Consider the following 26,426-nt stretch of genomic DNA (forward strand, 5'->3'; position numbering starts at 1 on the left):
TAGACGTGAGTTCTGACCAAGATGCATATTTATTTTATAATTGTATGGCAACATGTAAACTGATGTGACTAATTATGCAAATTCAAGGTTGTTTTAAAGAAAATTATATCAGCTATTCATGAGGTTCTTTAAGAAAAATATTTTTTAAATTATTTTGATTTTGAAAGTGAATTTAATGCTCAGGAAATATATCAATATTTTATTGAAAAATGAAGTCTTGTGTTTCCTCACAAGAAATGACGCTTACCCTTAGAAGGGTGTACCTCTGGGTGTCTCAGAATATTTGTCTCCATTTACATTCCCACACTGACATTTATGTTAGGAGTCCCAGTAAGAATATGGATCAGTTCTGTCTGTAATATTACAGTTTATCATGAGGGCACAGGTGTTCCAAAAACTAGACTTTACCTCTCCACTTGTTTTACGTATGCTGCCAAATAATGTATATAATCAAACTTCAACTTTGCTGGCTTGGACAAATTGTATCTAGACTTGTAGACGTGGTAGATTTCCTTACGAAACCTGTAGCTCTTTGAACCTTCCATTTCTCTTTTAAGATGATTGAAGACTTTTTTTCCTTGGTTTTATGTGCACTGATATGAACAGTTCTGTACTGTTTGGGTTTTTTTTAACTGACTGCATGATAAATTGACAGTCAGTTAGAAAGAGATGGCTTGGCAACAAATAGGTGGATTATATAACATATTTTTGTGGTTAACATAAAGCATTGAAAATAGGTGACCTTCCTTTTCTTCTTGTGTCCTCTAGCTGAGCTGGGAGACTATGACCCATATAAGCACACTGCAGGTTACGTCTCGGAGTACCGCTTTGTTCCAGACCAGAAGGAAGAGCTGGAGGATGCCATAGAGCGGATACACAAAACTCTGATGTAAGAATTCAGTACTGTTGGGAACTTGGCAGGTAACATCAGATTGGGAGATACTTGGTAGGTGAGGAAGGGAGCAGCTTGTGGTGCAGAGTGGAGGTCTCTGGACCCAACAAAAGAACAGAGTGCATCCAGTTATGCCCCTCAGAAACAGAAAGCATTTTACATAATTGGAGTTGTTCTTTTAGGAACTGAGTAGGACAATAACTGGAAATACGATGTCTGTCAGACCTAGGTACGGGTGTTTCAGAACCAGCAGTTTAATAGCTCTCCTGTTTCCTCTTAGTTTTGTAGTTAAAAAGAATGAAATAAAAATCTGTGAGTTCAGTTCCCTGTTTCAGGACAGATTTCCTGCATAATTTTGGACAAATTGCTTATTATGCCTATGCTTCAGTCTGCTGTCTGTCAAATGGGGATAATAACATTTCTTTTCTTTGTACTGCCCTGTGTATTCAAATGAACTGTTAGGACAAAGCCACTTTTAATCTCATAATGTACAGCACTTGGTGCAATGAAACCTCTATTTTCTTGCCAGATCCTTAGCTGGGGTAATGGAGTGCTTGTAGCAACCTGCATGAATCTTTGTTGGAGCAGCTCACATTGCAGGAGGTACCAGGAAAGCAGTTTGTATGGCCATAGTTTAAGTGATAATCTCAGTTGCAACATCTGTGTGAATTAAAGAGACAGTTTGGTTTCACAAGCATAAAGTCCTTTCATTTTATTAACCAACATATCTTACATAAAATGTATTGGCAGTGGTCAATATAATGGATTCCACTGTAAGGAAGAACATATGATTCGTAAGAAAAAAAAGCAGCACCTAGAAACAGAGTCATCAGGCAGAGCTGAATAACACAGGGCATTCAAAGTGCTGGTTTCTGGACAAAAACCAAACAAATTCCCAAGTTTGGCATGTGATGCTAAAGCAGTGGGAACACAGGGTATCTGGTGGGCCTCGAAATAATTTTGGTTTAAACTGAACAAGGCACTACAGAAGTTCACAGGCATTGAAACTGTACCTGATAACATTTCTTATATATGAGAAGGAGCTGAGAAGCTGGAGTTATGGTACTTGGCAGGGGCAACTGTTGAAGAGATTGCAGGAGGAGAATATTAGGCGCACTGCAGACAGGACAAAGGAGAACTGCAGATATCTGAAACATGTATGTCAACAGACCTGGGAGAGTCATGCAATCCCAACTTAACATTCGTAAAAACTGGAAAAGACAGTTCAATTTTTATAATAGAGACTGCAAAACTTCAAGTCTCCATCTTCCAGTTGCAGGAATAATAATCACCTTGGACACAAAACATGTGAGTTGTACTATCATTGACATTCTGGATAATTGATAGATTGGTGGATCCCAAGATGCTGCTTTGGGAGTCAGTTGATTTTCTGTCAGACTGCAGTTTGTGCATACAATGTCTTCCTTTGATTATTTGTCAATGTAGTGGGAAGCAAAACTGCAATAAGGGCACCCAGGAGGTGGGCTGGAGTGCCCAACAGATAAGCAAAGCAAGATAAGAACTAGTGACCTCTGACCCCATTGGCTCTGTCAGTGCTTGAGAGAGGAACAACAGCAGCAACATAGAGAGGAAAAACATAGCAAACTCATAGCAGAGTTAGAGCAAAGAACATAATTTCCAGTAAAGAAGGCAGAGCCAGAAAGTGATCCTGTGTGAATATAGCTTAAATACTAGGTGCATTTGCAGGAGGTGTGTAAGTAGTCCTCTTTGGAGGAGGTTTAATTCTACACTGTCTCTAGGCATACAAAAAATATTAAAAAATCCCCAGCAATTCAGAGCCACTTTTTGTCCCCCAGACTCATTTTTAGAAGTGGCCTGCTATGTATGAAATACTTTCAGTGAGATTAGTTTTAGACTGAAGTACTCTTGGTGTATGAGTAACAGAGGCCAAACCACCAGTCACTGTGTGAAAACACTGGAAGTCAGAGAGATTTGGCTTCCCAACCTGCTGTTCCAAATATTAGATCACAGTTTCTTCAAAAATGCAAGATGTGAAATTGGTTTTGAAAATAAAACATATGCCAGAAGTTCAACCTTACATAAAGCCAAAATAAACATTTACTTGCTTATCTCTAAGTTCATGTTCCTGGTAAGTGTAAAGAAGCTTGTTCTAACAAATCCAAGCTAGGTGCAATTGTGATATAACCATTTACTAAGATGAGAGCAGTAAGAAACATTTTAGGAGTATGTTCATCATACCCTTTGTTAAAGTAATGTAGAGATAATCAGAACTAGCCATCTTGTATGTAGATCTAGATTTCTTTATTCTCTTGCTATAATGAAGCCACAGTCTGGATAAAGGTTAAATAATTTCTTGCCTGTAGTTTTGCATGTTAGTGTTATTTGTGCCTTGTTTAATGAGAATAGGTATTAACTCAGAGACACAGCTGTTCTCTTTGAAAAGTTCTCCTGTAATTGGAGTCTGTGCCAGTTGCCACATTGACCTGAGCTTTCTCTTTCAGGGAAGAGAGTTTGTTGTTCAACAATTATTTCTGTGTGGTTGCCTGACTGCCTTATAATAATTGACGCGTTACAGAGAACCTTTCTACAGGTCCTTTTGTGAAGTAAAAAAGTACCTTTTTTTCTGTTCCAGAGATTGGAAACTGAGTCACAGAAAGTTTGTTTCGTTCAACATCACAGAGGTTGTGTTTGAGAAATGAAACTTGAGATGAATTGCTATGTACCAGGCCACTGATACTGAGCAACCTTCATTCCTCTTTCTCAAGTTTTTGTAGTCATTAGTGTAGTAAATCAGATTAAGACCCATTTGCCTCAAAAAGTTTATAATTTTGAAGATGTAATTCAGAAGCTGGGGGAACAGTGTTGCGAAGAGGATTGATAACTGTCTTAAGACTGTCTCTAGTGTTTTTATATGCTTATTGATCTAAAGCTCTGATACTCTTGCTGCTTGGTTGCAGTTAGGTGTCAGGGATTTAGCAGCATCAGAAGAGAGTGAAACTAAGAGTGTACCCATTGCTAGTTCAGCCTGACTGTCAACAGCACTACCAGCATTGACTTCTGCACAGGTGACAGTGGTCTCTTTAGTTAAGAAATTTGAAGCTAGAATGGCTGAGGGCATATCCCAAATTATCTCACCTACCAGAGATCTTTTAGGGATAGGTTTGTGATATGGTTTGGAAGGACTTCTTTATCCTTTCTGGAGTCCAGCATGGAAACATGGGGTGTTTTTGCAAGACAGCTGTAGCCCTGCATGTACCTTGCTTCTGCTAGTTATGTCCAGATAAACTGGTTTTGGTTGCATGTTATCTCTCAGTTTTTTACACGGCATAATAGCTATTCAGGAATTCATTCAGGATGCATTTTTTTGAGCAAGTTTCTAAATCAAGTGAGGTGAGAGAAGTCAGAGGTGGGGGTGGGGTTTCTGACAGCATCAAGTGTCTGCAGCCTGCCTACTGCAGTTGTTGTCCCATCTATAAACCAGCATGACAATCCCAAGGTCAGATAGGAGGGTGAGGTAACTTTATGTTGTCATGTACATCTGGAGGAGCAAGCAGTGGCTTCGGGGCTTGCACATGAGGAAGCAGATGCTCATGGTGCTAGAGGAGGGATATGGACAGGCTGGACCGATGGGCTGGGGCCAACTGCATGAGATTCAACAAGGCTAAGTGCCGGGTCCTGCACTTTGGTCACAACAACTACAGGCTGGGGGAGGAGTGGCTGGAGAGCTGTCTGGCAGAAAAGGACCTGGGGGTGTTGGTTGACAGCTGCCTGAACGTGAGCCAGCAGTGTGCTCAGGTGGCCAAGAGGGCCAGTGGCATCCTGGCCTGTATCAAGAATAGTGTGGCCAGCAGGACCAGGGAGGTGATAGTGCCCCTGTACTCGGCACTGGTGAGGCCGCACCTCGAGTACTGTGCTCAGTTTTGGGCCCCTCACTACAAGAAGGACACTGAGGTGCTGGAGCGTGTCCAGAGGAGGGCAATGAAGTTGGTGAAGGGTCGTAGAGCACAAGTCTTATGAGGAGTGGCTGAGGGAACTGGGATTGTTTAGCCTGGAGAAGAGGAGGCTGAGGGGAGACCTTATTGCTCTGTACAACTACCTGCAAGGAGGTTGTAGCGAGGTGGGGGTCGGCCTCTTCTCCCTAGTAACGAGTGACAGAACAAGAGGAAACGGCCTCAAGCTGTGCCAGGGGAGGTTTAGGTTAGGTATTAGGAAAAACTTCTTCACTGAAAGGGTGGTCAAGCATTGGAAGAGGCTGCCCAGGGAAGTGGTTGAGTCTCCATGCCTGGAGGTATATAAAGAATGGATAGATACGGTGCTTGAAGACATGGTATAGATGGACTTGGCAGTGATGGGTTAACGGTTGGACTCGATGATCTTAAGGGTCTTTTCCAACCTTCACAATTCTATGATTCTATGATCCCTCAGTTCAAATGGGAGATCTTGTATTGGCCATCCGACATTGCCTGTTCCAGACTGCAGCAGATCTGGGAGTAACTCATACTTGGCGAGTCAGCTGTTGGTGTATGTTGAATCGAGATTACATGCTGTCAATGGGGCATAAGGAAAGCTAAAATGCCCCTGATAGTTAGCTTTGTGAGTAGCTTTCAATATTGTTTAGGCCCATCAGTGGCACTCAGGTGCTCCTTGTCAATCTAAATGAGCGGTGCATGTCAGCTTCGTGGCTGTTACATTGCCTGCTCTGTCTTTACCAACTGCAAAGACTGTTTTAGTTTTGGTGTGTATTGTCAAGTTTTATGATGCTGAGGAGAGTTTGTGTGTTCATGCACAGTAAAAAAGAAACACTTACCCTTTGTAATGGTGGGAATAGTTTCTGTCCCTGACATTCCCCTCTCCCCTTCATGTTCTGTCTTCACTATTTACATTTGGGAAGACTTCCTCCTCTGGCTTCCATCTGCTTCCTTCAGAAGCTCCAGCTCACATCTTTACTTCCTTTAATATTTTTGCAAATACACTTTCTTATAAATTATGTATTATTGTGAAAATATTTACACACACGCAAACACTTATTTGACATTTGAGCCTTTTGGTACTTTCAGAGACAGGTGAGAATAGTGGGATAAGCACATCAGCATTTTTCTAAGTATCGTCAGTAAGGAAACACTAATGGTGGTATTTAAATTGGTGTTGGATTCTAGCACTAATTCAGTAATGGGGTAATCCACTTTGCTCAGGACTGATATTTATCCTCCCTGGGGACTCAGTAGGACAATACTGCTCCAGTGAATATTTTACTTATATTTCTGAGAGCTATCAACAAGATTTTAAAAAAATCAAGCTGTGGAGTAAATTTTAATAGCAGAATTGGATAAAAGGCATGTCAGATGTGACAACACTGACGTGCTGAATATCCAGTGTTCTGCATATTCAGAATACAGAGATGAATCACAGATCTACTGGGAAATCCAGCTCTTGAAGAAAGGGATTTCTCTCACAAGCTTCAGGTCTGCTGCTTTTCCTTGGAAAGAAGGGCTAACACCTGAAACAGTATCAGTGCTACTGCATGGATAAGATGGGCTGAAACAGCCCATCTCCCAGATACAAAGAAGGCATTTTGAGTACCTATGCTATTGCATTCCTGCTAGCCCTGCTGTTTTCACGTATTTCACATTGGATGTGTTTTTTACCTTGTCAGGCATAACACAAAGTTGGGGAAACCTGGAAAGTAGCTGCTAGGCTGGAGAGAGGACAGGACAAGAAGCGAGAATGTGCATGTTGCAGGACTTTTCCTGGTCTTGCTCAAAATGTTGAGCTCTGCTTCACACCTTGAATTTGAAAAGTAGCAAATGCAGTGAAGTGTTTCCCCAAGAGAACAATCACAGGGTGAAGCAGGAGATGCATCTTTTTGAGTTGATGTTTCCACAAGATGTGCAATACTTTCCCAATAACAATCCAGTAGCTTTCACAGAAGTATTAAAAAGGAGTGAAGATGAAAATGCATCTTCAATGATTTCACGCTTGCAACAGACTGTCTTGCTGTTGTATCAATGGCAGTAATTAAGGGAAGAACAAATTAAATTCTGAGGATAAGTCTGTAGAAGGCTTTGAATTTATTTAGCAATTTTGTTCTTTTTGACAAGAAATCCTTCATCAGTGATGTCAAATATGTCCTAGTAGCCAGTTGTTTTGTTTTTTTTTTTTTTTTTCCCACCTGTTGTTTCCTACCAGCATACAGCTGATGGTAGTTTTTAACTGATGAATTGATATTTGCAGATAGGAAGGCAGGCTGGATCTTTGAAGCTGGTAGTCTCTTGAGACAGACTCCAAATTTTGTTTTCACAATAGCAGACTTGGGTATTACCAGTTGGTGTGACTTCCTGTAGGCAAGATTTTATGAAAAAGAAATACTTTATCTGAAGTCATGAATCTTGCTTTCAGAAATCCTTTGTAGTTTCAGCACTGCTATGGGGAAATAGTACCCCAGTCAATGATTCCATTCCTGCTTTCTTAATAATCCTGTAGTTATTGGGAAAAAGTTATTTTGCATATTCAAGCCTAAAAATGGAATGTCTGAAGTGTGCTTGTGACAGCAGGGAAAAGATTAGCCACTGTAGTAGGCATGCACTGTATATACGATAGCATATATCTTGGTAGGATCTTACAGCAGAGAGTTTAGTAAAAGTTTGTGCCTACTGTCCAGTCTCACTTGCAGTCAGCAGAAGTACAGTGCTGAAAGGATAATGACAGTCTAAACAAATGGCAGGAAGGTTGCATACCTGTCCAGCAGACTGTATTTATTAATATGATCTATTTTAATATGTTGGCTGAAAGTGCAAAGTTCTTACGGAGAATTTGGTTTTCAGGGGTCAAGTTCCTGCTGAGGCAGAAGTGAACTACTTAGGGGTGGCCAAATCCCTGGAAATGTATGGAGTGGATCTCCATCCTGTTTATGTAAGTATTGTTTAAATATTTTAAATTTGATAACAATGAAAAAAAAAATCTTGTACTAATGAGAGGGAAAGTATTTATATAGTTTAGTTGCCACAGAATAACTTGAAATGCTGTACTTAAGAAATTGAAAGGAAGACATCTGTACAGACTGAGGGGATTCAGTCATTCATATGTACAGAAGCCTAGTGGTATTCAGATGAAAGGCTGTGTTTGTATTACACCTATAAAAACCAAACAGTTATACTCTGAAAAAAACAATTCAGATAAATAAGAAGTAATTAGTGCAATTGTCAGGAGAGATGAGAGAGGATTATAATCTTTGTCTTTGACACAGGAATTTGCACATTATTCTTGTGTAAATAACAGCAAGCGTGTCCTGAAACCTTTTCAATACCATTGCAAAAACTAGGGTGGGGTAGCAGCAGCATGTCTGGCTTTTTTAAATATTCGTTGTGAAGGTTTTGCTAAAGATCCAGAGTATGCTTCCAGCTTTTCCTTTGCTGTGTCATGCAGCATTGCAAGTTGTCTGTATTGCCTCAGCAAAACCCTTCTTCTTTTGTAAAACAGCATGTATGTTGGGATTGGATCCAAGTTATCACCTGGAGGCTATGTGCTCCTGGTGGAAACATCATTCTATCTTGTTTGAATAATTGTGCTTGTGACAGGTTTTTTTTGAATAAAAGGAAATCAGAAGTTCAAATGGGGAGTTGTAATATAGATAGTTCACTGAGTTAGATGTCACTACTTTGTAAAATTACTTGAAAGAAAATAAAGAAATCAAGATACTACCAGAAGATTAAGTATGTATTTCCTGCTGAAAGCTGCGTAGCGTGCAATATGAAGTATTTTTTAATGCACCCTGTGGCTTAATTGTATTCATATACCATGCTCTGTGCTCCTCCCACTCATAGAAAGCTGGGGGAGTTACTGGAACAAGATTCAACATGATCCAACAAAATCATATTAAATTAGCAGAGCCTGGAATTTTTTTTTCTTTTAGCTTGCATGTGCTGTGCAATGAGATCCCTGCATGGGTAATGAGGGGTGAGTTGTAATAAGCCCAAGTCTAATCCATGAATATCATTGTTTCTGTTTATATTACAACAGCAACCAAAGCCCTCATTTTAGACTGAAGCTGCACACATGAAGAGATGTAGTTCTTTTCCTTGCTTGGTCATATTAAAAGTAAAGTTGCCTTTAGCATTTAGTTCAGTGAGGAGCACAGCAGAGCTTGCGGAGGTGTGCTTGAGCTTTCTCACGTCAGTAGTCACACAGAAGGACACTTTCCACAGTCAGTCCATCTCACAGTTGGTATTTTTTGTGGTTTGTGCTCTGCTGGTTTAGAGCTTGCAGGGCTCTTCCTCATTGCTTCAAGTAGGCAGATCAACAAGCTTTTGCAGCTGACTTTCTTTTAACCTCATGCGCTAAGTTTTGCACTCTTTCAAGCGTAGGGTGCATCTGATTTTGGTTACTGACTGTAAATGAGGGAGGAGGGGGCCTTCTGCCACTTGGCACCAGCATTTTCACCTTGTTCTCTCCCGACGCGGTTTTGCGATTTGGATACCGACCTTAGAAACGGTTTCCTTTGGAGGACATGATGCATGCGGCTGTTCTTGCATGTCACTACCCATTCTGAACAGAAAAGATGCTCTGAATCTCTCTAAGGAGCTACTTCACTTGGTAGCAGTACGCAGGCCATACTGTTTTAGGAGGGAGAAGGCAGCTGTGAGGTTATATTATAGTAGAAGAGGTCAGAAAATTACTATTTACCTTCAGCTAAAAGTTTGGATGTCTGTTGCATTCATGTCTGAATAAAGAGTTTAGTTTCTGCGTTTTGGCCATTTGCCAAATAGCCGAAAGTAATTCCTTAAAAAAAAAAAAGTTATTTTTCTTTTTCACCACGGCATGTGGAATGTCCCATTCTTTCCCTTACTGCCCTTCTTTCTTGCCTTTTTGCCTCTGTGCCTACAAGTTTTCGTATAGGAGTGAAAATAGTAGGTCAAGTACTATTTTTCCATTTGCACGGAGAGTGAAACATTATGTTCAAGTTAGTCCTCAGGCTGACTTCCTCACTATACCTCACTGCTACAGTGATACAACTTGCAACTGTGTGAATGACATACATTTTTATTTTCTAGGGTGAAAACAAATCTGAATATTTTTTAGGATTAACACCCATAGGAGTTGTTGTCTACAAGAATAAAAAACAAGTAGGAAAATATTTCTGGTATGTATAATTTAAATGTGCAGTCTGTGCTAAAACAATAACAATGTTGTTTTATGGAAATGTATGATTTGTGATATGTATTTGAAAGGTTACTTGTATCAATAAAAAAAAAAGTATAGTTGGAATTCCTAATCTTTGTCTGGATTATACAGATTTTTAATTTTTTGATAATCCAATTATTGGAAAAAAATAGTTCACTTTTACCATAGTCATGCTGAAATGTTTAAATACTGCTAATTTTGTGTTGATACCTAGTGCATACCTGAGGAAAAAAAAAAATCTACCTGTGAATTCCTTTCTGTCTTTTTATGTAAATATATACAACTTTATATTATATTACACATGAAATGAAAGTCTCATGAAGTTCTATCTGTCTTTTTTTCCAATATTACAGGCCTAGAATTACAAAAGTTCACTTCAAGGAAACACAGTTTGAACTTAGAGTCCTGGGAAAAGATGTAAGTTTTTATTTAAGCCTGAAAGAAAAAAAAAAATAATCTCAGGTCTAATGAAGTGGGAAATTTTGTGTGTCCATCAAAGTCCAATTTATTTTAATGAAATTTACTACAAGAAACCATCGAAGTGAAATTAATTTTATTGGTAGTTACTGCAAGAAAATTACCTTATCCTCAAGTGTGGTATGTTCCTGATGGTGCTTGCATTTTTATTAAAGAAGGAGGAGGAAGAAGATTTTCTGTCCACACTTTGCAGGCAAGGGGAGAGAACTTTCAGCAGAACAGTACTGAAGTTGGAATTTTATAACAAAGCGTTATCATTTTATATCATGCTCTGTAAATTAGAGTAGGCTACTTATGGTGTTACATTGTGCTTTTAAACTAGGCTAAATCTACAGGGAAAGCTAATATTAACCAAAATGTGGATGGAGGAAAACTCACAAAGCTGTGAGGCACAAGTAATTTTGTAGCTTGGAAACAGAAGCAGCCACATAATGTAGCTTGAAACCCATTTGTCAGAGTTTAACTTCGTTGTGTTGTTAGACCATTTGAGAGAAAACAACGTTGTTTCCAGTGGGGCAATGATAGCAGGTTGATAGCAAGAGAACAGGTTTTAAGATAGAAAAAAAGAGAAATATATTTATCACCTATGAAGCATGTAGGGCGGGGGGGCAGGGGGGAGAAGGTGGAGAGTGTTGAAGATGTAGGGAAAATGATGAAGTGTAATAAAACAAATAGTTGTAGTCATTCTGTCGTTTTTGATATCTGGTTGAGTTATAAGTTTGCTGAGTTATTTTTTGAAAATACTTTGTAGGTCTCTTTGGAATATCAGGACTGAAAGTTTATAGTTTTGAAGAAGTATTAACCTCCTGGCAGTGCTCCCTTTTACTGATTATCTATGTATCTTCATTCGTCTATGTAGTTGTTGTTAGTCCTGGCCGTTACTTTTCCATGCGGCCATTTGGTATGTTTGGTACATTCTGGGAAATGTAAGTGTACCCCTGTCTGTTTGTCTTAGTTCTGTGGTGGATGGCATTTCTTGTGCCTCTGCAGATGTATTGGCAAGTTTTGCTTGTGTTACTCCCAAGTGGTTTGTTTCTGTTTGGCGTGGTGATCTACGGGAAGTTTATTTCTGATGATGTGTTTCTTGAAATCGGAGAGTTGTTTGAAGGCTGGGGGAAGGTTGGGAAAACTTTTATGGATGTTTCACGTGAAGGGTGAATGCCTGTTCATGTATAAACAAGTCTGAGTTTGACTTAGAGTGAATTGCATTGAAGTGATGCTGTAGTTTCTGTTTGATGCCACATATGTATAGTTTTAGTCTGAACCATATGGAATTGCAAAGGTTTTACATGCTGAGCAGAAAACCTGGAAGCTTTGGAAAACACGCTTAAGTTGAGACTGTGAATGTTGATGGCTGGTGAACAATTACTATTGTGATCATAAGGCAAACACTTTGACAGCACTTGGTAATTTCAAGTCTCGACAGGTACTTTTAGGAAATTGTTCAAGAGAACAGTAAGTACAAGGGTGTGTACCATCATTAAAATCTCCTTTGCAACTAATACTCATATGAAGTGTTTCTACAGTGCTTCATATCCTAACAAGATCAGGAAAGGCTAAAATGGCCCAGAAAAATCTTCCTCTCCCTTTTTTTTTAAACATTATGGTGGTGTTACTTTGGACAAAATTATGTGTTGGAATAAGTAAACAGTAGCCCTAGTCTCTGGGTTAAAGCCGTTGTAATAATTTATGCTGTTCCTGCACCCAGAAGAGGAAAAGCTCATCAGTGTATTTATACAACTGTATGTTCTGATACTCCTTGAAAATTTAACTCACAGATTTCTTCTGTTCCTCCATTTTTTTGAATGAATGCTATCACTTTGTCCTTCCATATTGGCACATGAGTTTGCAGTATATGATAGGAGAGTAAACGTGCCATTTTTACTTCATTCTGCCTCCTGGGATATCACTTTACAGCCCAGGGAATTAATACTTTCCTTGTTTCAGATGTGGTACACCAAGTCTGGAACGTGTTATGTGTTTCCAGTTAGTTGGAGAGAATGCCAGAAAAGATTCAGGAAGAGAAGAAATAATGGACACTTTCCTGTGTCTTTGACAGAGCTTTATGACGTATAGCAAAGGAGTTAACATCATGTAATAAGAAGAGCAGATTATTTCTGAGTGTATTGAGTGCTTTGTGCGAATCATGTTTTCCATACTGTAGGGAAAACTCTGTGCAGGCTGGATTTTTGTTTGTGTTTCCACACACGAGCTACCTTTATTCACACTGACGGGCACCTTTCATGGGTACACCTGCTCATCAAGAGGAAGCTGTTGGTGCTTTTAGTACCGATGGAGTGTTGCTTTTCCCCTGCATGGGGTTGCTTGTGGTAACTTCTTTGTTCTCCCTTTCAATAAATTTGTCTGAGATTTTTTCAAACCTACTGAAAGAATTTGAATGTGTACTTCCCACTAAAGGGGTGGAAGTGGACATCCTGATCTCCTTGACAGACAGCATACATGGCAGTCTAAATGTACAGGTCCACGTCCTTAGGCTACCTGAAAAATACACTGTGGGACGTCTGTGTCAGCCATATTTATGGCTGCTGAGTTTGTTGTTTACATTGTTTCACTTTTCATAGACTTGATGATTTACTGAGCAGAAGATATTTATGATTTCTGTCTTACAATAAAGGTGCTTCACCTTTCCCGTTTTGTAGTGTTACCTCTTGTATTTCTTCATATCTCTTGCATGAGAACATTTTGTGTATATTTAGCTTCTTTGTATTTTTCCTGCATACCTGTTACTATTGTGTGCAAGCATGAACATCAGTATTTTGGTTTTATCTTTCACTGCTTTGCTTGTATTATATGTTTTCTCCCTAAGGCTATTGCCCCTTCATAAACAAAATGCTGCAGTTAATATTTGGCTGTCCGTGACTGACCCTGACATATGAGACTAATGACCTGGACCAGCTGACAGGAACTCTTTTTTCAGTGGTGTTAATCATTGAATCAGTATTTCATTGTCCCCCGAATGGACCCATGCTGTGAATTCCGAGCTAGAAACATGTTAGGCTTTCCATGAAACCAATAAGTATCAGCATGAAATTAGGAACCTTTCCTCTGCGAGGACTGCACAGAAGGCTTCCCTGAACACAACAAACAATGGCAAATAATTTTTGAAGATGAGAAAAGGGTATTTTTGTGCGGGTTCCTTTAAGAAAACCAAGAGATCTATCTGATGCCTGTGCACAGTTCCTGGTAGCATAGATGTCAGTTGAGCAACCTTGCTGGAAATGATCCAGCAATACAGGTGGCTGCCAAAGCGCCCCCCCCGCCCCCCCCACCCCCCGCCGCTTCCCGCCCCAATGCAGCAAAAGGGACCCTAATCACAATGGATGCAGAATGTGGAAGTGGGTAATCAAAGGGACGCACAGCACAGCTCCTGTGCTTTCCCCGTGTGAGGAACATGGCTTGCTTCCTAGATTTCTCTCTCAACTACAGACAAAATAGAGAAAAATGTGCTTTGGTAGATTGTCTAGGCTGGGAACGTAAGTGTAATAATATGCAGGAGTGAGGGATGTGGAGCTTTTTTGCCTGTAGGTACCAAGTACTTCTGTGCTGTTCCCCACAACCCCATACTGTTTTCTGTAACAGCGCCTTTTACTTTGGTTGCACTGTGTCTGAACATGCAAGTGAATGATTTCACTCCTTTGCAGAGTTTATGTGAAGCTTCTGTACTTGTTACTTTCCATGTTTCTCTTTCACCAAACCAGAAAGTGTTGAATGTGCTATACACTTGCTTTCATTATTTTTTCCTGTAAGAGAAGGGTCTTTTGGAAGTCTGAAATTTTTGTTTAAAGGGATTTTGAAATTAGGGTTCTTTCAAGTCAGAACAAACTCCCAAACTGTGCAATTAAAAATGATTTAGAAATTTTCAAGACATGCCTTCCTCTACAATCTTGCTTAGTCAGATGAAGAGGCCCAGCTCAGCTGAATTCGTAAGGTGAAGTTGGTAAAGACGGTTTTCAGGAGCAATACCAACCATTGATGTATGCTACAGGAACTTCAGGGCAATTCCAAAGCTCATAATGCTCCCCATTCTGGTGGCTGAAACTTGTCGAAATACAAGATTTTTCTGTTCTTTTAAATAGTCTCACAAAACTCTGGAAATATGCTTTATTTTTTTAATCTGCTTTTTGTAAGTGTCAGAAGTCTGAAAAGTAATTATGTTAATAAGGCGGTTCAGCTGTACCCCTTCTTGACCTGTCACATGCTATGTTCCATCTTGAGTTGCAAGTTCTAGGCAGGAACTTTTGATTTATTCCTCTCAGAGTTTCTTGGGAAGATTGAACAGGGTTTGAAAAGATGTTCCTCCTGTTCTAAAGTCCAGTTTAGCTTAGGTTTCAATTCCAGACAAAAATAGCATTTTGATCTTTATTATGGTTTAAAAATTAGAAATTACTTTTGTGCCATTTGCGTTTGTGCCCACTTAAGCCAGAGTGGTACTGGAGGGTGGAGGTGAGCAAGCACAGTGGTGTTAATACATCATACAGAATGATTTTGGCTTGTTTTGGTTGGTTGGGGGGTTTCTTGCCATTTCTTAACCACTTTCTGAGCCATCGAAGAAGGATTGTAAGATTGGTTCAAGGCTTGATAACAAAATCTTCAGTAATGAACATTTTTGAAGGAGAGCTAAGATTAAGATTCCTGCATGAACTTAAATTCATAGCCACTAAGGTGTTACTGCCAGCTTTTTTTTTGTAAGTTCTTCTTTAGTCTTTTTTTTAATTGGTGTAATATGAGGCTGAGATATGTTAGTTTCAATCTTGACATGCTTTATGCAAACTGGCACAGCATTATTGATTTTAATTCCTGACTGGTGTAATGTTCTTAAAGATTGACCTTGTGTAACCAGTAATAATACATTGTCTGTTACATAAGCTATGATTGGTATGCATTATGTAAATATATGAAGACAGAATATGTCCTATTGGAGTTAACAATTGATAGTATACAGGTATGTGCCTAACCTGGCAAAGAATAATGTTGGAAAGCAGTAGCTTCAGAGCTAGTGTTAATATTTCTGTTTGATGTATATGCACGTGTATTACATGTACATGCAGTCCGCTCTGTAATGGGGCAAGATCCCTCCTTATGCTATGTTAATATTCAGTGTGACTAGGAAGAGTGGAGTCTGTGCTGGCAGGGTTCCTACTGTGGTTTTTGGTTTGGGTTTTTCTTCTTCATTTTCTGAGCCCGGATTGGTGGGAATCAATATATGTCTTGTCATAAATTATAGCAGCTAAAGCCTACTCTGAATCATAGGTTTTCAAAATGTTTTTGATCTGTGGATGAGTGCAGTGCTCAGTGCTCCACGGAACGGGTGTAAGCCCACTGACAGTGGCCCTCTTATCCTTGGAGTAATCCATGAACTTCACAAACAAGGGACCTTCTGGCCCCCAGGGGGAAAACAACTGTCATTTTAAGTGTGTGTCTTCTCTTCCAGGCGGACTTGAGCTTGCCCTGCCTGGGCACTGAGCTAGCTGGGTGCAAAGCAGCTCTGAGCTTGGAAGCTGTGTAATCCGGCTGGCGTGGCAGAGCAAGCTGGGAGCTGTTTGCAAAGGGCCGTGTGGGCACTCCTGAACTAGTATATCAGCTCTAGCAATTCCAGAGGCATTTTGTGGTTAGGTAGAGCAATGACCCCTCTGACTTGCCTCCTTTGAAGGCATTAGTAACATGCTTTCAGTCTTTCAGTTAAGTGGTGGGGTGAGTTATGGTGGAGCGCTGTACCAGTTACCAGCTGTTTAGTGGAGATCTCAAAGGCCCTGCCAGATCAGTCTTCTGGCTAATTTTAGAGACAGCATAAAACAGATAAGGGCTGTGGCTACATGTTTGAGTGCCTGTCCATTTATAAGCTCATAGTACAGTCAAGCTATCTGCATCCCCTGTTCTGGTCTCTCTCTCCTCCCATGGGTAAAAATGGTGGCAAGGCTATGGCAGTATGAGCTTCAGCATGTTTTGGAGACTGCAGGACAAGCTTTTAAAGCATTTAAAAGGAGGAGAATATTTTGTTTGTCCTCACAGTTTTTTAGTGTCTTGCCTTTTTTCAGGATTAGGAGAAGTCAGTCAAAGAGCTCAGCAATTAGATACTACTGCAAGGGACGCCTGTCCTTTTGCAGCCCCTGGCCATGTGGGCCTGCCCCATCCCTTGCTGGTGCAAGTCACAGATGTGATCAAAAATCACCATACAAAAATAAGTGTTTTTCTGCTTGTTTAGTGAGCACAGCTGGTTTCCTGAGAGAACAGACAAACACCAAAGGTGGTTCAAAGGAGAGGGGAGATCTTCAGAGTATGCAGACAACCAGGACTGCTCTGGAAGCAGTGAGCCATCACAGTTTACGGTGCCTCACCTTTACTACACTGAGCACTACGAAAGCAACAGGATGAGTAGCAGGGAGTAGCTTGTGAGACACCAAACAACACTGAATGAGTTTGGAATTTCCTATAAATCATTAGTAAAAGTACGATAGGTCTTTGTTTCTTTTCGTTCAGATGTATGAGAATAATAAGAAAAAAAAAAACAGCTAACTCTCACTACCTGTAAGAAATTACAATTGTTCAAGGTGCTAAAAGTGTTACCTTTTATTGGAAACAAAAGTTCATGGTGTTAACAGGTAAGGTCATCCTTGCTTTACCTGTACAAATCAATTTATTCCCTTAAGGGAGAAAAATTAAACTTGGAAGATATTAGTGCCTTCAGTATTGCTTAGTTTTTATATATGCATTTATAAATTGTGAGGGTAATCACAGTACTCTTGCAAGCCTTAAAAAGTCTTAAAAAGGAAATGGAGGAAGTCCTAAACCTAGATATGCTGTATGCAGTGTCATATTGAACTTAGTTGCAGTAAGTTACTGAATCCTTCACAGAAAAAGTGAAAAATGGTAACAGAATTATGAATTATTTTCTCAGTGTTGGTGAAAGACCTTGGAGGTAAACGTTTTAGGCTTGCTTTCTCTCTTTTTAGTAAAATTTAACTGTGCCATTTGACTTACTACAAGCATCCATTCTGAGGCAATAGTTTTCAGACCTGTGCTTTTCCTTCAAATTCAAATAAATAAATCTCATTGTGTTATCAGAAAGCTTGGTCATCCGTCCCCTGATTTTTAGGCAGTTGTTTCATCTTCCAGATCTGAATTCCATAACTTGTTGATAAATTGGATCTATAGGACTATGCTGTTTTTTCCTCAGTGCCTTTGATTGCTTCATACTAAGTATAGATGTTTCAGCGCGTAGTTAATCATAAAAATTTTTTTCTTACCAACTGAGATGAGCTTTCTTCCACCTTAGAAAACAATGCCTTCAAATGATGGAATCAGTAATGTTTGGTCAGATCTTTCAGTCATATGGCAATGTAGCTATACTGTCCCTCTTTTAGTCACTTACTGATTTTTGTGTGTTATGTGCCATTTGTTCTGTTCATGGGAAAATTCTAAAACTTTAACTTAAAACAGAAGAAAAAATGGACAAGTAGAACCTTTTCCTTGATGGGAATCTTTCCCTGAATTCCAGTGGCATTTGAATTGGGCTAATAATAAGATATGGCGGAAATACCTTATTTTAAAAAGTCTCTTTAAAAAAAAAAACACAACACCCCTGGCTTCTCTCCACCCTTCCTTTCCCCCAACCCACAAACTCTCTCCCCTGAGATTATGGAATTAAATAAATTTAAGTGCAACAGAGGATTCATTGCCTAAAAAAAAAATTTAGAAGTGGACAAAAAAGGAGCAAGATCCTGCATATTAAAAGTGAGTCATTGAGTTCTTTCCTAACAGAATTTAAATTGACTCATCATATTGCATAAAGTTTGCAATACCACAGGCCTGATCTGATATTATTATTTAAAAGTGCACTGGCGACTTACGATTGTGTGGGTTTATGTGAAATCACATCAGATGACAGTCTGATCTAGAAATTGTAACGTAAATTAAATCATAAAATCTGAAGCTACATTTCTGTTATGTGTAAAATAAGCAAATGAAAAGTATCCCTTGACATGTCTTCTTTAAAACTTTAAAAATGTGAAAATGCAGTATGATCTTTTAGTGGGTAGAGTCTTGTTTCTTGTTGCCAGAGGAGCAAGAGCAATATGGTTACTCTTGAAAATTCTAGTATAAGTAGATTTTTCTCCTTGACAATCTGTAGGATTCTCCAGGAAGTGGTTTTTTTTTCTTTTTCCCCAGTTAGATTTTTTTTCTGTTTTAGATTACCTTCATTTTTTAAGTTTGTGGTTTTATTTTTTATAAATGAAACTTATTTTTTCTCTGAGTTGAACGCCTTGTGAATCCTGCAGAGAGATGAAGATCCCTATCAAGCCTGAAATTGTATTTTAAGGAACTGTAGGCATATATTTATGTGACTAATCTACTATATAATCATTTAATGCTATACATAGCAATCTCAGATAAATCTGAGTTTTCAGTATTCTCAGTGGCTGTATGTCTTACTGTACTCCTAGAGAGGAAAATGTGCTTTTGAGAGAAGACTAGAGGATGATTTTCATTCCTTAGATATTCCATGGGACTGTTCCAGCCAGCCATTAAACTAACTAAAATAATCCATGGGAGAAAATAAGCTCATGTGTATGTCTCCATTTTTTTTTTTTTTTTTTTTTTGTTAGGGAATGAAATCTCAATTATTCTAACCACAGGTGCAATGTTCTGTCATTTTTACTGTTATTTGTTTCAAGGTGGAGGAAAGGCTGCTAGAGCAGGTAATTTGTGATTTTGTGAGACTGCCTGACAGCTGTTAATAGAGATATAATTGGTTTTTGTTAGAGGTGAAATTTTGAATTCTAGAGAACATACTGAATTAGTCCACAGTTTGCAAGGTGCTTTTAGGTCACCATACCTCATTAAATGAAGAATGGGAGAAACTTGCCAGAACTCTGGCACTGCAGAAGTTTAACTAATGCAAGGGCATCCATTTCCTAAAATCTGCTGCTGAAAGTGATATGAATCATACCCCCTTTGTAATTCACATACTGGGGAAATGGTTTTAGGACTCAGTTTTGTTACAGACAGTATTGTACCACACTGAGGATTTGCACTGAAGTCAGTGGGACTACTCATTCTTTGTGCAGATCACAGATACAAAACTGAGCACTTAAGTTTACTGAGTGACAGATATATGGAAGTGTATTTTATGTGAACATATTTGAATGTTTAGTTTGTGTATCACACAAGCAGTGTGATGTGTCTGTTGCTTCTTCTTGCCTGTTGGAAGTATTTTGTAGTTTGTGTATGTCTTGACTTCTCTTTCATCTCTCCCTGCCTTTTTCTCATGTCTGCTGTACTGACAGCCACTTTCCAGTGACTAGATTTTAAGCTTTGAATATTCTTTTTTGTTTTCTTCCTTAAGAGATTTTAAGGTGGATTTTATGGCTTTTACCTTTGACCTTTTTCCTAGTATTTTGAATTATTCTGAAGTTAGCTAATTTTTTTTTTTTAAATCTTTCCTTCCTCTCATGTTTTTTATTTCTGGTTTTATCTTGGTTCTTCTCTACATGTATGTTTTGTGCATTTTCTCTGTGTGTTGTTGCCTCATATTAGTTTATCACGAATCTTGAGTTTCTTTCTTTCACTTGTTCTTGCCTTTTTGTATACTGTTAAGCAGAGCCTTGGGAATATATTTTTGCTTGACATTAGAGGTGCAACTTCAGAAAACAGTGGAAACATACTATTTGAAAAAAAACTTTGTGCATTTTAATTAGGTAAAAGGCCGATATCTATGAACAAGAATGAAGGAACAGAAGTGTTTCAATAATACACTTTCTTTTCTGTTTTTCTGTATCTAAGGAATTGCTTCTTTAATTATTTTCAGGCAATGAGAAACCAAAAAGAAAACCTCTTTTAAATGAAGAATTCTGCAGAATTATGGAACCTGCTTTTTTTCATATTGATGTCTTTTCTTATGTGCATTGATACGAGATGGTCAGTTCTTGTGTTCAGTAAATGAAGATTCACTTCACTGGCAGAATCCCTCATAAAAATATTGATTTATTTCGTTTTCAGTGCAATGAAACTTCCTTCTTTTTTGAAGCACGTAACAAGATCACATGCAAACATCTCTGGAAATGCTGTGTAGAACATCATACGTTTTTCAGGTGAGTGATGCAGAAGTTTTGGTTTCGTTACCAAAAGGTGGGAGACTATATTGAGTAAGAACCTTATCATACCTACAGAGTCGTGTAACACAGGCTTGGTGCCTGGAACCACATTTTTTCTCTTGGTTACAGAATGCTCTTAAAAGCTGATGCCTTTCCTTCTCTTAAAATGACGTGAAACAATAATTTTTAAATTGAGTAGTTCGGTGGTTTCTTTTGTCTCAGAATTCTTTTTTTTCTGGTTGCGTAAAGTAGGCTTTAACAGAAGTGTCCACAAATGTATGTGGAGGGATTTAAGCTGCCATATACATTTTTATGTATTTAGCCATCAAATTTTCTGTACCAGAATTGACTTGAGTGAGGCCTTTGGATTTCAGACATTACTATTTCCTATAATGCATAGAAATTTTGTTTTTTCATAGAAAAACTCGTTGAGTTTCCATAATGTTTTGCTTACTTATTGAATTGTGTAAAATGTTTCCAATATTACACATCTCAAAACACTTTCTTTTACTGTTGCAAAAACACTAACAGAAATGTGCAATGGTGTCTATCTAGGAACTGGTTGATGGGAGGCTTGGGGCTGGCTTTAGCAGTGCTGAAAATGAGTAAGCTCAGAATCCCTCCTGCAATCTCATTACTGTGGCATGATGTTTTTGCCTGCTCCTGTGAAATATTAAGTGAAAGGCTGCTGTTGCCAGCAGTTTACAGTAGACCCTGAAATAAAGAGGTCCGCAGTCAAAAGAGGAGGGCATAAACATGAGGCCTTGTGGAGCTCTCAACCCCATGAGAGTCTTCCTGAAGGTAGGGATGAAGAGGAAGTAGCAGAAAAGTTTGTATTTCTCTTCTCTTTTCTTGGGAAGGGGACTGTAATTGAGACTTATCTATGTAACTTACTCTGTTCTTTTATTTTTCAAACTACATAGAGTGCCAGAGAATGAATCAAACTCTCTGTCAAGAAAATTCAGCAAGTTTGGATCCATAGGTTATAAACATCGGTACAGGTGAATTTATTTCATTGTTTAAACCTCAATTAATTCCTTCTTCATTCCTTCTTTTCTTCTCTTTTCTTCCAATGAGAGAAAAACCCCACCCAGACTATGACTCAGAGCAGTTCTGCTGACAAAGCATGAATCAGGGCCGTTTTAACAGACTCCTGTTGGGAGTCTGGCAGTTTTGCGACAAATGTGAGTTACTTCTCATTTTCCAGATGCTCAGAGTTGGCTAGGGCCTGCTGTAGCCCGTAGTGAAAGTGAGAGCAGCCTTGGCAATGTTTTAAGTCAAAGTCTCCTTATAAGTCCTGAAATTATGTTCATGTTGTAAAGGGTTTTTCCTGACAACTGTGGAATAGCAAAATGAGGAGGCATGTTGGCTGCTGCCTTTCTTCTGGGAATTGGCAAAGCATTGGTGCAAAGAAGTGTATAAAGTCTGTAACTGTGATGCTCTTCTTTACAGCTGCAGTTAAGCTATGGCAAGGGTTCTTGGTCTGAATCATGTCTAATCCTGTAGCAGTACTGCTGGTGCAGTGCTGTTGATTTAAGAGTAAAAATGAGGGCAGATCTGAAGGGAGATGGGGGTATCTTTTCTAACAGGAATAAGTGGCAAAATTGGATACGCATTCAAGGCTGCAAGCCTTGAAAGATGCAGTAAACTTCAGACTAAAGGTGTATAGGGAGCACTTAGTCTCAATTTTAGCCTGACTTAACAAAGCAGACAGTGTAACATAAAGGACGGTTCATACTGTGATACAGAGGAAGATGTGGCAGGGAGAGTGGGTTTAAGATCCTCTAGCTGCTGTGCCACAAAGGACTAACAGAATATAGGATGTAGTTAAAATTCTAAGATAATTCTAAGAAACGCAGTAGTTTTTACTGAGTTTTATTGAGACTTTATGTTTTTGAGTCTGTTGAAATGATGGAGTCTTTGTCTAGTGAGTAAGGCACTTGATTTGGCAATTGGCAACCACTGTTTTAAATCCAGTTCTGTCACGTTGGCTGAACAATTTTCAGGCAAATAATTTATGGTCTGATTTTTAGAATTGCTTTAGAGTTGTGTACTCGGTGAACCTCAAAAGGATGGTGGAAAGCACCAAATCAAATTCAAAGCAGCACATCTGAAAGCCAGGCCCCTTTCTTTTTGCATTTTCATTTTCCCTGTTGGTCAAGTGAGAATAAAAATAGTTTGTCATCTTTTGTAGTTATTTTGAAGCTGCTGGGTGAAAAGCCTCTGTTTACTATAATGGCAAATTTTAGAGTTTTTTTCCATGGCCTGCAAATATACCAGGTTTGTTTAGGTTTATTTTTGGCTTCTCTATCTGTCTCTCCTTCCTGTGTGTATTTCCACCATCACGCAAGAAATACATGGATCGTAATGGGTAAGGCTGACAATCATTAGTTAGGCAGTTCTTCGTCACTGCTGCTTAGGGAGACTTTTCTAAAAACAGGAAGACCATAACCCCCGATTTCTCTAGCAGCTCCTGGATTGGAGTTAGTATCTGTGGTAGGTACTAATAGCAGTGTGTAATAGTAGCTCCATTACACTTGTCATCAGTCAGTCAGAATTCATAGTCAACTGTCTGTTACCCTTGGATGTAAGATCTTGCTTGCAAGGAAGGTGTTACTGATGGAGAGATGACTATGCCAGTGCTGAGCCTGAGCTCATGTGACTGAATTTCAGCAGACTCCAGCCAGGATGACTGGTGTGTTTCTGTCTCGTCTTCTTCAATGTATTTCATAATTATCCAGATTATTTGGGTTATCACATTATCTGGCATGATCCAGCTTCTTTTTACTGTAGATAAGAGGGGAGTGATTGTACTGCCTTTGGGGTTTCTAGTTGGATCCTGACCCATATAAACCCCATCTGTGAAACTGGGTAGGAGCTCAGTGGAGTCCTGCCAGAGTACTGCAGATAAGAGTTTCCTTTGTTGGACCATTTCAGCAGATTGGAGCAGGGCACTGGTGCTGGGGAGGAGAAAACTTCGTACTTACCAGGACCTTCCAATCAATTTTAAAAAAATACTATGAAGCAGTTAACTATGTTCGAGTTATTCCTGCTGGTGGTGCATTTAAGTTCGTCTTCCTTTTTTAAGAAGTTTCAAGGGTGCTCTGTGATATGGATTGCCATGTTGGGGTGATGGTCATTGCTGACAGCTACGTTTATAATGTTAGTTTTGTCTAGGACACATCAAAGTATATATTACCCTGTTAGTGTGAAGTGTTCCCTGTTTTGCTGCAGGGATTCTTGAGGACTCCCCCTGACCTGAGGGGATGTTCTAGTAAATGTGGGTTGTGCCATCTAGTTGCACCATATTGATTATACAGTGTTAATTATAACTAGTAATAATCAATTGATGTTTGACCTGTTAACTCTCGTCTTGGAATTCACAACAGTAACAGCATTTTCATGTGCTTCAAGAATCTTCTCTTTGCTTATCCATCAGCTTTGACTGTCTTCCCTCTTTGCCTTTGGTCCTTGTTGTAGCACCAAAAGCAGTGACTGTGTTGTGTATCTGTATACATCATTAGCTCAAAGCAGAAACCATAATCCCACCATTTGACTGTGTATGTAAGGGTACCATAATACTATCTTTTGGATTTTTTTTCTTTGCTTTTTTTAAATCTTCTAAGCACTTCTTATTAGGTGGCAGACAGTTTTCAGGAAAGCAATTTCCTTGTCTTAAGATCTGGTGCTTTGGTTAATATGTGGAGGTGTTAGTGTGAGTGGAAGGGCTTATCCCCATATGTTTTGTTAAAACTGCTTCTGGGACTTGCAAGACTGGCATGGCTGCCAAACTTGAAAGTTGAATAGAAGTGTTTTCTGGCTAACTTGGGAGAAAAAAAGCCATTAAACTGAATATCAAAAAACAGCATTACTGTGATATAATGTTAGAATTTGAGGTTTTTTTGTCCTTTAATTCTTTTACAAATATTGAGAAGATAAAAATTCTGCAGTGCTGAGTACCTCTGTGGGGCTATTGGTGAAAATACAATCATCCTAATGGAATCTATTCGCATAATCTACATATGTAATGCCTGTATAGTTGCTTGGCACTTGCTGGTATGATACCTGTTTACTTCTAGGTCATTGAACTACAGGTGTTTGAGCAAGTGGGAGTTAATACTAAAAATTACTTCTCTTGTGTAGTAAGTTTCCAGAAGCAAACATGGAGTTTTGGGGAGGAATATGAGGCCTGTTTTACATTTTTGTCATGAACACTTGGAGTGTCATAGTCACATGGAGAGGAACATTAAAATGAGCATAAAAGAATTTATTTAAACTTAATAACTTATTTAAATTGTGCAATGAAGAAGAGCCTCACTGTAAACAGGAATCAGGACTTCTGCTCAATTTATTATCATTTAGGACTGTGCTAGTGAAGAGTACTTTATTGCAGTTTGCTTTGCATGGGGTTTTCCATGCCCTTTAGGTTGTCGTTCCACATGGCAGAGAAGGAGCTCCTTACTGACTGGAACTGGACAATGTTAAATATGTGTTTTCCTGAGATAAAAACTTAGGGAAAGAAATGAGAAAGTAATCAAATTATTGAAGAAAGTCTTATGTTAGAATATTCAAGGTTACAAAAGGTCACACCATCTTAGCCTCTTCCTAATAAACCAGCATTTTGTTTTAGTTGCTTAGCTCCTCCTGAAAATACTCAGTATAGAAGAGATTGGCACAATCTGTTGATAGTTCTGCTAATGACTGATTCAACACAGAGGTCAAGGTAGTGCTACTCTGCAGAAGAACCAGAGCTGGAATGAGAAGTGAATAGCTAACAAAACATGCTGCCCAAACACCATGCATTTTTTTCAATCTAAAGATCCTCTGTTTCTTTGATCATTTTCCAAGTGTTTTCTCATGATTTTCTTGTGTTTTCAAGTGGCAGGACATCTTTGCAGATGACCAGAGACTCTTCTGTGCAGCTTCCGCGGCCTGACCAGTGCATTGAAAGAAGCCGCAGCAAGACCTACCCCAAAAGAGCACAACAGACCGGTAAGTCCTTCTCTGATGGGCCTGTGGAGAGATGTCTTCTTTGGTCTTGGGTTCATTTTGTTTTCAAGAGGCGACTCAGAACTGTGCAGTGTCCTCAAGGGTCTCTCAGAGTGGATTCTCTCTTTTGCCTTAGGTCAGTATTTATACCTAACCTTAACTGGATCTAAAAACTCCAGCTTTGTGCATAAAAGAAAAAGAGATGTTGTGGATCAAACGTGATAAAACCCTGTGTTTATAGGTCTAATGCAAAGTATGAAGGGGAAGTTTGAAAACGGGTAGTGAGAACATGTTTTTTTTTCCAGGAGTCCTGTCTTTCGCTAAAGAATTTTACACCTGTGTGTCTTGGTTGGTATCCTATTGTTTCAGCTGCTTGACCCAAGGTGTCTCTCTTGTACATCCTCTTCCCAGTTCAAGGGCAGTATCCCTTTACTTTGATATTAAGTGGAACAGAAGTTAGTGCTGTGCCCTCTTCAGTTTTAACTTGCTTCAGATGTGTGAGCTGGAAATCTCTTCTGCATGCTGAAGATGTCAGAGGAAGCTGGAAATTTTTACAGGCATTAGAGGAAACATGTAAGATTAAGCACCGATCACAGGAGTCATGCCTAGAATAATGGATGCTTCCTGAAATTTAGTAATAGAGGCAAAAAGCTTTTCTAATGTGAAGCTCCAGTTCTATATGTGATTACACATGTATGCTTAGCTTCATCTATGACAGCAGTCATGCAGATTTTGGTTGAATTCGTGCATGGAGTTAAGTATATATGTATGTGTATTAGCAGTTTGAGAAAAAAAAC

The 26,426-nt window shown here is 39.1% G+C and overlaps 1 protein-coding gene across 3 annotated transcripts in view; it reads left to right on the forward strand.

Moving 5' to 3' along the window:
* The window catches only part of EPB41L4A (erythrocyte membrane protein band 4.1 like 4A), a 139,811-nt gene that overhangs the window by 71,261 nt on the left and 42,124 nt on the right, over window positions 1–26,426 (forward strand). For all 3 annotated transcript variants that reach the window (XM_087742221.1, XM_087742222.1, XM_087742223.1), the window contains exons 6-12: window positions 769–889; window positions 7,696–7,783; window positions 9,922–10,010; window positions 10,405–10,468; window positions 20,546–20,637; window positions 21,564–21,641; window positions 25,520–25,632. In XM_087742221.1, coding sequence (XP_087598347.1) covers window positions 769–889; window positions 7,696–7,783; window positions 9,922–10,010; window positions 10,405–10,468; window positions 20,546–20,637; window positions 21,564–21,641; window positions 25,520–25,632 — 645 coding nt within the window. The remainder of the gene's footprint in view (window positions 1–768; window positions 890–7,695; window positions 7,784–9,921; window positions 10,011–10,404; window positions 10,469–20,545; window positions 20,638–21,563; window positions 21,642–25,519; window positions 25,633–26,426) is intronic.

The sequence above is a fragment of the Nipponia nippon genome, unplaced genomic scaffold (genome assembly GCF_047370975.1).
Source record: "Nipponia nippon isolate SJK-2023a ecotype South Korea unplaced genomic scaffold, ASM4737097v1 scaffold_8, whole genome shotgun sequence".
NCBI lineage: Eukaryota > Metazoa > Chordata > Aves > Pelecaniformes > Threskiornithidae > Nipponia > Nipponia nippon.